General features: G+C 42.4%; 1 protein-coding gene across 2 annotated transcripts in view; it reads right to left on the bottom strand.

Annotated features, from left to right (window-relative positions):
• Nucleotides 1-414: 414 nt before the first annotated feature.
• Soat1 (sterol O-acyltransferase 1) overlaps nucleotides 415-12,784 on the bottom strand; it is a 43,995-nt gene continuing 31,625 nt past the window's right edge. For both annotated transcript variants that reach the window (XM_028759707.1, XM_028759697.1), the window contains 10 exons: nucleotides 11,856-12,138; nucleotides 10,920-10,998; nucleotides 10,098-10,179; nucleotides 9,504-9,549; nucleotides 7,706-7,835; nucleotides 6,074-6,171; nucleotides 4,527-4,625; nucleotides 2,854-2,989; nucleotides 2,164-2,309; nucleotides 415-1,241 (listed from right to left, as the gene is read on the bottom strand). In XM_028759707.1, coding sequence (XP_028615540.1) covers nucleotides 1,185-1,241; nucleotides 2,164-2,309; nucleotides 2,854-2,989; nucleotides 4,527-4,625; nucleotides 6,074-6,171; nucleotides 7,706-7,835; nucleotides 9,504-9,549; nucleotides 10,098-10,179; nucleotides 10,920-10,998; nucleotides 11,856-12,138 — 1,156 coding nt within the window. In that variant the 3' untranslated portion in view covers nucleotides 415-1,184. The remainder of the gene's footprint in view (nucleotides 1,242-2,163; nucleotides 2,310-2,853; nucleotides 2,990-4,526; nucleotides 4,626-6,073; nucleotides 6,172-7,705; nucleotides 7,836-9,503; nucleotides 9,550-10,097; nucleotides 10,180-10,919; nucleotides 10,999-11,855; nucleotides 12,139-12,784) is intronic.

Genomic DNA, 12,784 nt, shown 5'->3' on the forward strand with positions numbered 1-12,784 from the left:
GGCTGAGCAGACACTTCAGAAGCCAGCTTCTGGACTCTTGGTAGCCATTTTAGGATTATTAGTAGAGAAAGATTAATACGTCCACTATGGACTCACTAGTCTATAACAAGGAACGTCACTACGTGTTAGACAATAAAGCAAGCGTACCAAAGGATACTTCTAAGTAACTTCAAAGAAGTTATAACCTAAAAGTTTAAAAAAAAAAATCTTGGCCGGGCATGGAGACGTCTTCTGTGATCCTAGCACTTGGGAGGCAGGGCCAGGAGGTCAGGAGTTCAAGGCCAGCCAGGCTACATAGCAAGTTCAAGACCAGCCTGGGCTACATAGCAACACCCTACCTCTAAAAAACCAAAATCAAACCAACAATAATAAAATCTTCCACAGAACTTCTATGATAGAATAATTAAAAACACATGGTCAGCTCAGTGAGTCTGTATTAAAATGAAGTTTCAAAAGAAAATGTTTTTTTTCCCTTTCTACTTCTGACCCTTGAATTTGTACTAGTGTTGAGTTCAAGAGAAAGGACACTAATTGTTTAAAAGAATCACAACTTATACAGAAAATGGAAAACAAACAGTAGACCAGAACTTTCAGGAAAAATACAACATAAGGACTGGTGTGTGGCTCAGTGTGCTGCCCCTGAGCAAGACCCAGGTTCCATTCCCAGCACGGAAGCAAAGCCAAACAGAAAAGCAACAAAAGATATGAGCAGAGTGGGCAACAAGATTATCTTTGGAAAATAGGTATTTTTTTTCTCTACCAAAAATAACAAAATTTATTTCTTCCCAAATCCACTAGCATACCTCCTGATAGTGTGCATTAAAAAACTTCTAAGTTCAGAGATACTGAAATGATGTCTTCCTAAGTGTTTTGGCTAGTTCATGGCCAAGATATGTTTAGTCTCTGGTTGGATGGAATAAAGGAAATAAACAGATAAAACTACCAAGGCTTGACCTGAGATAACCCTGCAAAACTCTGCAATTGGTCTCCTTTCTCCCTCAAAGGGAACAAAATAAAAAAAAAAATCACTAAGTGAACTTCCCACAGTCCAACTCCAGGTGTCCATCGGCAAGGCCTGAGAGCTCTAAACTCCGTGGAATTCAGTAACTGCTGAAGACGGCTGGCTCGGAATCAGGAAGAATATCCAATCTTCAGTGTCAAGAAAGGAGGCAGAGCCAGGGCTTCTAAAACACATACCGACAAGTCCAGGACCGTGGCCGGACATAATCCAGAAATGTAGGCTATGGCAGGAGAAATAAAGAGAAGGACAGTTTAGTTATGCCCACGGTGCGTGTGAATTAGGTATGGGGTAGGTACTGGCTGAACGTTACACACTGACGTCTCTAAGCTACCTCCCAGAACTTCAGTGACCTTTAAGGCATAAGAAACCCCCTAATTCAAAAGACACTGAGACGTTGTCTACTGACAGCACCAACTCAGTCAACCGAGAAGCTTCACCAAGAAGTTTCTCAGTTTCAGTGAACTGCATTCAGCTCCATGGACCACGGATAAAACGGTAAACAGACACTGTCTCTCAGCATCTTGACAGCTTATTTTAGCAAAACTCAGTTTTAGCCTGAAGTCTAGAGGTAAGTCTACAAAATAAAGCATATGCATGTGACTGTTAGTGAACCACTCCAAACTGAAGTACTCTGTCCAAAACAGGAAAAGTGAAACAAACAAACAAAACAAAACCCATAAGGGAGAAAGAAAGAAAGAAAGAAAGAAAGAAAGAAAGAAAGAAAGAAAGAAAGAAAGAAAGAAAGAAAGAAAGAAAAGACTAGACTAGACTAATCCAGGAGCCACAGTCCAGACTCCGTATTGACTGACTTTTAGAAAAGCTTATTACTCCTCCACGACAGAGGTAAAAAATATCCATGTTTCAGAGGCAGGGATGCATGTGTCATTGGGAAAACCCTAGAGAAAGAAAGCCATGGGGAGGCAAGAAAAAAGAAAACCAAGAATCTGCGGCACTGAATGAAGCAAGTGGAAGGAGCAGGCTTTCAAGGAGCACATGGTCAGACTGGGAGGTAAACTGAGGCTTATTTCCGACTCCCTCCTCTCAAGCCACCCTCACTCTCCACTACGGTACTACCCTCTGGAACACCACCCACCCCTTACATCAGGGGTGACGGACACCCCAGCTGGGCTGACACAACTCACATTCTTCAGAGGACAGTGCTGACGAGCATACCACTCTTGAGAATAAAAGCACAGAATGACTCCTTGGCCCAGGAACAGAGAAGCCCATACCATGATGTTCCATATTGGCCTTTTCCGACTGTCGTTAACAATGAAGTTAAAAGCCACTGAAGTTAGAAAGAAAACAAAACAAAAAGCAGTTATCCAGTTGCAGTCCACGGGGGTGAGGGCTCAGATACAGGCTGCGGCTGGCTCCCGGCAGAGAGCTCTCGTGGGCCTCCTTCATCCCACTCACTTCCTCTGCAAGCCAGTGATGCTTAACTACCGAAATGTGTCCGTTATCCCTACCAATTATCACTAATTATTAGGAAACCAACTGTATTGAGACAAAGTGAAAACACATTTCATGGAGTTATTCTTATGGGTTCCTCTCTACACGCTCAATCATGAGCCCGTTCTCAGGAGTTGCACAGTGACAGTGTTTACTACTGGTCCCCAAGGCTACCTAGTTCACATCTCCCTCCAGTGTGCAAACACCTGTAGACAGAGCCGCATACAATTATTGAAAGTCAATATTCTGACCCCTGCTAAACAAACTGCCTTGAAACAGTGTCACCATCCAGCTTTGCTAAAGTGACTTCATAGTTTCCTTCCTGTCTCGATCTTTCCTTTGGAGTAACAGCGGCAGGAACAGCTTGCCATGTCACTTACTTCCAAAGAACATGAAGAGCACAAAGAGCACTGGGTAGAAGTAGCTCAGGCAGACAGCAAGGGCGTATTCATGCACCACAGCCGACAGGGCAAAGACAGCCAACATGGCGGCAGATTTGAACCTCTTTGAGAAAAACTAAGGCACAGAGAAAATATCAGAGTTAGTAACTTAAAAAAAACTAGTACGTACAAACAATATGAGACGTGATTATCACACGCTAAGGGCACCTGCTCATATCTGCTCTTATATTGTATTTGACTTTCCAACCTACTCCTGAGGTTAATCTGAATCTATTAAAATAATTGCAAGAACATGCTCAATGTTCTAGTTTGCATATGAAGTGTCCTGTTTAAAGCCTTGTGTGGTGAGGGCTTGGTTTCCAGGTTGTGGTGCTATTTTGGGAAGTTATAAAAGCATTATTCAGCCAGGTTTCATATACTACAGGCTAGTCTTGAACTCTTGATCTCTCTCCACCTTCCAAGTGCTCACAGAACTACACCAAGCTCAAATTTCAATCATCAGAGGAGTGCTATGTAGAACAGAGCAGGCACCCTTTCCAAAACTAAGATTTAAAAAAACAAGAATTGCCTCAACCCAACATGGGACTTCACTGTGCGAGAGGGAACTCACAGCCTATCACACACCTCCCTCCTTAGGATGCTGTCAGTCACAGAGGTGGATGACACACTTGCTTAACAATGAAAATTGCTTCAGAGACACCTGTGCTAACCAAGGACAGACTATACCTAGTTACTCTAAATACATTATGTTCCAAAGCATGGCTAACATAAATCTGTCTCTGGTTGGAGACATGTAAATTCAAATCTATTTTTAACAAAGAAACCAACCCAAATGAAAGTGGGTGTGGTTCTCAGAGGCAAGAGGATCTCTGCAAACTTCAGGCCTGTCTAGTCTACAAAGGAAGGAAAGAGGGAGGGGAGAGGGAGAGCAAGTGAGGGATGGAGAGAGAGTGTGTGTGTGCATGGAGGTCTGGATAGAGGGAAATTATTTGTGGGCAACGAAATTCTTAAAGGTCCTCAGAAGGTGGGTCACTTCAGCACGCAGACTTCTAAGAACTTGAATTTTGTATCCAGGTAGTGAAGTCCAGAGAAAGGCATGATACTGTCCTAGTAACGTATACAGTGGTTTTCATGATCAGTACCATTCACAACATGGGTTCTTAGATGTAAACTTCCAGGGAAACGAACAAGAAATCTTCTTCACAGGCAATTAAACACAACTTTCTCCTGCTCATCCAGCACTGCCTGTAAAAGAATCCCCATTCCTTTCATGTTTGTTTGTCTGGCTTTTGTTTTGTTTTGAGACAGTTCTTTACTGTGTAAGCTCTGGCTGGCTGCCCTGGAACCTGTGATGTACAGCAGCCTGGCTTTGAACTCACAGATCCACCTGCCTCTGCTTCCCAAGTGCTGGGAGGTGTGTGCCACCATGCAAGACTTTTTGTAATGATTTACTTCTTGTGTTTTTATGTGTACTGCATGCATGTTGGTACATACAGAAGAAGGTATCTGATCCCCTGAAACTATAGGTACATGTGGTTGTAAGCTGCCCAAGGTGAGTTCTGAGAACTGAGCCATCTCCCTAGGCCCCTCAGAATCCCCATGTCCTACTAACACACTACACACTACATCACTAACTAGGTCTTTCTGTTTACCCAGAGGAGGTCCTTGTAAACATAGTAGTAGAGCCAGTCATGGACCACCACATTCCAGGTCCTGTAGTAGTTGGAGTATGACGTAGAGTTCCACCAGTCCTGGGGAGAAAGAAAAGCTGTGAAATCACACACAGAGCAAAACCCCTGGCTGCTTCCAAAGAGTATACATGCCTGATGTAAATAAAGTCTGTAGCACATTATGATAAAAATGTTTGTCCACACACTGGTGCTAAAAATCTCAAAAGGCATGTGGGCAGTTAGTATTAATACTAATGCTACATATACATACACATATACACTCACATACACATACATACATACATACATACATACATACATACATACATACATAGGCTAAGTCTCAGAGTGCATTGTCTTGTTATCAACATGTTATGAGGAAAGATACAGAACACACTATAATTTAAATCTAATGTTTGCCATGACAGAGTCAATAAACTTCCTCTCCATCGTGTTAAACATAAGAGAACTGAGCACACAAGGAAAGAGACTGACTGGGACTACCGTGGCAACATTAAATTATGAGGGAGAAGTGAGATGGGGTCCCAATGTCCCTTTTAAATTTTGGCTCCCAATTTCAAGGTAAGACTATCTAGTATCTATCATATATCTAAAATCTGTCATCCACATTGACTGCCTTTGAGAAGCGGGGGTAGACTTGAAGTCAAAACAACACAACTTGACAAGGCCAGCTTTAGCAGGCTAATACCATTTGAAGCAGAAAAAAAAAAAACACCACAGAAAGTAAAGAAGTGATTTCCCTTGTGAACTGCTCTAGTCATAAGTGACCAACCCACTGAAGCCACTTTAAAGTCAAGTGGCCAATCTGAGATGTGCAGTGATGGTGCTGGCATATCCTCTGACAAGCACTTTCCCACCACAGTCACAGTATGTTACAGGATCCAGCAGACACTATGCTTTTTGTGTAGGTGGGAAGAAGGCAGGCCAAGACTGGGTCTTATTCTAATGCAGCCCAGACTGGCCTAGAACCCATGGTAAGCATCCTGCCTCTGCCTCCTGAGTATGTAACAGCATCTGGATTATGTTAATTACCTGTATCAGAATCTCAGATTTAACATTGGTAAAACTCATAGAAAAGAAAAGTATCTTACAGGATTTGTGTCAAAAAGCTGGTGATAGTTGTCAACAAAACTCAGTGCTTAACAATAAGCAAGTAAAATGGACCGTGAGGGCCGGGAGGATAGCTCAGGGCTTGCTGCCAAGCCTGACAGCCTGAGTTCCATCTCTTGGACACACAGGAACTCTGTGCTACATGTGTGTGCCCACTCCCCAGCCCAATAGTTATTTTAATTTATTAGAAATGGCAGGCATAGTGGCACATGCCTTTAATCGCAGCACGGGGGAGGCAGAGGCAGGTGGATCTCTGTGGGGTCTACATAGTGAGTTCTAGGACAGCCACAACTACATAGAGAAATATATATGTTTCAACTTTACACACACACACACACACACACACACACACACACACACACACACAAAGTATATATACTATATAATGTATACAATACCTTATAAAACATCCTGTCACCAAAGCGTAACATTTCAGCAAAGGCATTGAGCCAGCAGTGCAAAAAGGCAAAGAACGAAAGGAACAGCATCAGCACACCTGAAACCAGAGTGACAATGTGAAGCCTTTCCAAGCAGCCTGTGTAGCCAGCCGTCATAAACACGACAGCGTGTGTTTAGCTGGGCTGCTGCCAGGAAGCCTGCCAGGATTCCAGCTCACCCAACACAGAGGTGATACAGTGCACCTTGGAAAGCTAGGTTATTATTCTTTTACTTTAAAAAAATTATTTCTATGTAATTTTAAAGGTAAATAGATGGCTCTAGCCTGGTTTAAAGAAATGCCCGGACATGCAGATGAATGTGGTGCCCAAATCCTTTACCTCTGCCCTGTGTGCTGTGAACACCATCTACAATGGGACTTCTGCCATTCCAAGGTGCCCAAGGCTTTTCTATCTGTCCTTCTGTCTTGAAACCTTTGCACCACTTTTCTACAGGCAATATTTTGTAATTAAGAATTTTTTTTTAGTTGGGCATATTTTCCAATGCCAAGTGTTAAATGTCATCTTTGACATGAGAAACAAAACCCACAGTCATCCTTTCTATACAGCACGTATCATATCCCTCAGTACTGTAAAATACCCGCTGCAGGCACACACACTTCATTCACTTGTTCAGAAAGAAGAATTTGCTGGACAATACAGGATAAACTGAAAGTGGCTTTAAAATATGGTCCTTGGAGCTGGAAAGATGGCTCAGTAGTTAAGAGCATGGACTGCTCTTCCAGAGGTCCCAGCACCCACATGATAACTCACAGCTGTCTGTGACTTCCAGTTCCAGAGCACTGGACACCCTCTTCTGGCCTCTGCAACCACTGCAAGCACATGGTGCACATACATTCAGGCAAACACTAATATACATAATATAAAAATAAATTTAAAAAAAATCTTAAAATATGATCCTTAATCCCACGGAGTTTACAGTCACATGAGTTAGGTCATCCAGGGAGCTGTCCCTGTTATAGGAACAATAGATGACAACAGACAATGCTAAAACTTAGCAAGTGGAGACAAGATGGCTAAGTCGAGTACGCTCCCTGAAGTGAAGGCTGTCTGCATCATCCGCACCTGCATCCGCAGCACTGGCACACATGCAGCACTGGCACACAGTAGGAACTTGCGTGTGACCAGGAAAAAGTACACTGAGTGCATGAAGCTAAAAGACAAAGTCTGGCGAAAAGCAGACAGGTAAGAAATGGTAGCAAGTTAAGACTTCAAAAGATGTGGCCAGAGCATCCTGTGTCCTCTGGAGAGTGATCCCTAAGCCACATCAGGAGGAGGTCACCAATGACCTTATGGGGTATTTGATGGTGAGATTGAGAAGTTATAGAGAACTGAATAGAAAGAGGAAGACAGACATAAATGTGGACTTCCCACCATTGGAGGAAGCAGACTTAAGCAAGAATTGAAACCAGAAAGGCATTTTACTTGTAGAGCAGATGGAGAACTGGTGGGCGGGTATGTGTACAGCTGAGTTCACAGGAAAGCCAGGGAACTAAAGGTCCTGACAGACAGCAGCTTCCTGCTTTCTTCCTGACTATCTATATGGATGGACAAACTGATGAGCACCCAGGTTACCTGGCAAGATGGAGTTAAATACACACAGGACCAGGACACGAGCACTGAAGGGCTCCTGTTTAATATTCCGGAACAGTGGGGCGCAGAGTCTCTCAAAGATGTAGTACACATAAAACAGGCAACCAAAAACCTGGAACACAGAGCAAAGAAACCATGGCATCTCGGCAAAGAAAGAGAGCGGGTATGGCTTCCTCCTAAAGAAATACATGTATGACTAATGTTTACACATATCCATTTAACCCCGGTATATAGACAGCCACAGCCCTTCAGAGAGGGTATTCAGTCTTCATATCTAGCATGGTTCTTCTTATCATTTTACTGACACTGTGTCTTGCTGTGTAGCCCAGGCTGGCTTCAAACTCAATAATATCCCTGCCTCAGCAGCCTGAGCACTGGGATTACAGACATGTGTCACCACACCTGGCCCAAATGGCATTTTTAGACAATTATCAAAGAACCTGTTTATGAAGTCTAGAATAAGAGAACTCATTTTTACAACTGAGTATTTGACTTAAACAGAATTTGAAATGGGATTTTCTGGGGTTTCTGATTCTCAAAATGAGTGAGGAAGAAATGGGGAGTTCCAAGCAGATCCCACATACACCACCACTACTCAAAAAGGCAAAGGGAAAGCTATCTAGGTTCTTATTGAAATAACCAAACAGAATTACTTAAATTTAAATATTCTTTAATGAAGAAAATGATCTTTGATGCTGGCAAAGCACAGAAAGCATTCTTGAGCTGTTTTTGTTTGTTTGTCGTTTTTTCAGGGGGGTGTTTGCCTTTTTGGGTTTTTTTTTTGTTTTTGTTTTTTGTTGTTTTGTTTTGTTTTGAGACAGGGTCTCACTATACAGTTCTGTTTGATACTAGAACTCAAAGATCCTCCTGTCTCTGCCTCCCAAGTGCTAAAATAAAAGGCATGACCCATCAACCCTGGCTCATTTTAAATAGATTTTTAAAAACAGAGCTAGACTTGATGGCACATGCCTTTAATTAAGCGCTTGGAAGGCAGAGTTAAGAATATTTCTGTGAGTTAAAGGCCAGCCTTGTCTACATAGTGAGTTTTAGGATAGCCAGGCTACATAATAGAGAAATTCTTTGTTTTTGTTTTGTTTTGTTTTGTTTTGTTTTGTTTTTCGAGACAGGGTTTCTCTGTGTAGCCCTGGCTGTCCTGGAACTCACTCTGTAGACCAGGCTGGCCTCAAACTCAGAAATCTGCCTGCCTCTGCTTCCCAAGTGCTGGGACTAAAGGTGTGCACCACCACTGCCCGGTGAGAAATTCTATCTCAAAAATAATTTATAGGGCTGAAGAGATAACCCAGTGGTTCAGAGCACTGGCTGTTCTTCCGGGGGAACAAGGTTCAATTCTCAGCAACCACATGACCGCTCATTCTTGTCTGTAATGCCATGGCTTCTGACACCTCACACAGACATACATGCAGACAAAACTCCAGTGCATATAAAATAAAAATAAATTATATATATATATATATATATATATATATATATATATATATATATATTTTTTTTTTTTTTTTTAAAGAAGCCCATTTGGTTTTGTTGTTGTTATTTTTCTTAAGACAAGGTTTCTTTGTGTAGCACTGGCTGTCCTGGAACTCCATCTATAGACAAGGCTGGTCTTGAACTAAGAGACCTGCCTGCCTCTGCCTCTCAAGTGCTGGGACTAAAGGCATGTGTCACCACCACCTAACAAGAAACCTATTTGTTAAAAAACAAAATAACAATCTAAAATAAAATATACCAATCAATAACACATTAAAAGTTTTTAAAAAGTTACCTGTAAGAACTGCATAGCAACATAACCCCATCTGACTGTAGGAGTCCTGAAAAGAGAGAGAGAGAGAAAAGAAGGTTTTCTAAAAATAAGCAATGAACTCTTTCTGTTTTGTGCTTTTATCTACAATGTAAAGAATCTAACAATGGTTTTCTTCACAGAATATCATTTCTGGGCTAGGAATAGTTTAACAGGGCAGTGTGTCACAAAGCCTTGAATCTGATCTCCAACTCCCCCCCCCAATCATAACAAGATTATATAATTCTATGAAGAATTATTGGGGCTGGAGAGATGGCTCAGTGGTTAAGAGCACCGACTGCTCTTCCAGAGGTCCTGAGTTCAATTCCCAGCAACCACATGGTGGCTCACAACCATCTGTAATGGGGTCTGATGCCCTCTTCTGGTGTGTATGAAACAGCAATAGTGTACTCATATACAATAAATAAACCTGTTTTAAAAAAAAGAATTATTAATTAGCACTGCCCTGCTAGAATGAGCACTTAAGGCATTCAGTTTTCTCTATAGCCCTGTATGGACTGCTTGCCTCCAAAGCTGTCCATCCTCTGTGCCCCACACACCTCCCCATTACACAGTTACCTCGGGTAGTTGTCACGGTAAATAAGTGTAGGAGCAAACAGGAAGTACAGGTACTGGTTGACTGTGGGTACCGGAACTGTGCCTAAAAAAGAAAAACTATTGGACTGCAAGATCTTTGACTTCACCCAGAAAACCAGGAGAGCCAAAGACAGCAACAAGAACAGGGAAGTGCGGAGGATAGTGGTCACGCCTTTAAGCTCAGGCAGATTAAGAATGATTGACAAAGCTGGGTAGTGTGGGCACATCTTTAATTCCAGCACTCTGGAGGCAGAGGTAGATCTGTAATTTAAGATCCAGACAAATCTTAGTTCCAAGGCCAGCCTGGTCCATAGAGTGAGTTCTAGGACAGTGATGGCTACATAGAGAAACCTGTCTCAAAAAAACAAAACACGAAACCCAAGCTAAACAAACAAAAGAACAGAACAGGAAAGACCAGCATGAACTGTTGGCTCCCATTTTTCTTCCTGGTCTACTAAGATGCCTTGTTATTCATGCAATAGTCCAGCACTGCCAATCTCTCTAAGCCATTCCCGTGACTAAGATAAAAATTCCAGAGTGGGAAGCAACGGTTTGCAAAGTAAGCAGACCCAGCGGAACAAGGTTATTAACTCTCCATGGATGCTCAGCTACAGGAGTCTGAGGACAACTGTTCTCATCGTAGATAAAAGGACAAAACGGAACAGTCAGGAAACAGTGAGTCTTCCAAATCAATGTGGACCCCGTGCACTTATATGCAGGACAGTCCCTACAGGACACAACGTCATCCCAGAGCCAGATGACAAGATGTCCCATCCATAACCCGCTAAGGTGACAGTTACATACTTGACTTCTCCTTGGCTGCATTTAGTACTCGTGGCACATTCTCTCTGACAAATGAGTGAGCCTTCATTACCAAACGAATCTGTCAAAGCAGAGGGAAAATAAGTTTCCTATCTCTGTCTCCTATAAGTAACTCCAGAACTACACTGGCTAATAACATTCACACGAAATAACTTAAATTTCCACATACCATCTCAAGTTGGCCTATATAAAGGTAGAAAAAGACCTTCCAAATAAAGACATGAATATTACTGGTTTATTTTTTTTTTTTTTTCTTTTTTTTTTTTTTTTTTTTTTTGGTTTTTCGAGACAGGGTTTCTCTGTATAGTCCTGGCTGTCCTGGAACTCACCCTGTAGACCAGGCTAGCCTCGAACTCAGAAATCCGCCTGCTTCTGCCTCCCAAGTGCTAGGATTAAAGGCGTGCGCCACCACCGCCCGGTTACTGGTTTATTTTTTAAAAAATGGGAAATTAAAAATCTGTTCAAGGGAGCAAGGTGTAATGGTTCACTCCTTTAATCTCAGCATGTGGGAAGCAGGGACAGATGGATCTCTGTAAGTTCCAAGCCAGCCTGGTCTACATAGTAAGTTCTAGGATAGCCAGATCTATATAGAGAGACCCCATCTCAAACAAAACAAAACAAAACAAAACAGTTCAATGTAATGAATTTAAGATCCAGATAACTGAAGTAGAATGAATTTGTTAAAATATCACCCAGTTAAACACTTCAATGCTAAAGCCAGCCATGGTGGAGCATACCTGCAACCCCAGGATTTGTGAGCAGATGGCAGGAAAATAGGACTTAAGTGGTACGCATGTGGTACTGACATACTTATGGACATGTATCCAGCACAGCATCAGTTACTAACAGCATCAGTATCATATCATTACTGTTATGCAGCTAAGCAAGCCGTCTTCCCAGTAACACTCCAATCCTTACCTGCTCCAGTATCACAATGAATCGGGAGGCCGGTGGCAGTGTGTACGCTAAGACAACATATGTCGGCACAAAACCTAAGATTCCAAGTTGAAAGCCTAAGAAGAGTGAGCCATGGACCAGGGAATAGACCAGTGGGTGAGAACTCTCGCTATAACCGTGGGCCCATTGCTGGAACAGGAAATAGGGGATTGACAGTGTAGACAGGAACATGGCCCACCATGTCCAAATAACAATAGAAATTTTGCCAAAAGCATAGGCCACGAGATTGAACTCAAGCACCAGCCTGTGGGAGAGAAAAGAAAAAAAAGTGAATCTTTGCTATGCAATGAATTAACAGAACTCAAAATTCTCTCTCTCCCTGTGTGTCTGTCTCTCTCAGACACTCAGACACACACACACACACAAACACACACACATGTGCATTTGACTTTTGGAAATATTAACACATCAAGGTCATGGGTGTCAGCATGTCACATATGTTCATTATGTCAATGTTATACCAGGTTATTGAGACAACTGAAATGTCCTTCAATGGAGAATGCGAAATAAGAATGTGGTTTATATACATAATGGAATTGTTTTCATTCTAAAGAATGAAGTTATTTACAGGAAACCAGGTGCAATGGGAGAAAATCTTATTAAGGGAATTATGTCAGTCTCAGTTTTCTATCATTTGTGGGTCCTGGTCTTTATAGACACCCAAGATCACGTATGCACAGGTGACATGAAAGCAGGTGCAAACCAGGGCAGAAGAGGATCAAGAGGAGGGAGGAGAGAGGAAGGCAGCCTCTTCCTCTAGGGGAAAATAAGGTCGCTGAATGGCATACACCTGCACAAAAGTAGCCTATTGTACCCTGGAGGAGGGGGAGAGAGAGAGAGAGAGAGGGAGGGAGGGAGGGAGAGAGAGAGAGAGAGAGAGAGAGAGAGAG

Source organism: Grammomys surdaster, unplaced genomic scaffold (genome assembly GCF_004785775.1).
Source record: "Grammomys surdaster isolate TR1022 unplaced genomic scaffold, NIH_TR_1.0 130, whole genome shotgun sequence".
Taxonomy (NCBI): Eukaryota; Metazoa; Chordata; class Mammalia; order Rodentia; family Muridae; genus Grammomys; species Grammomys surdaster.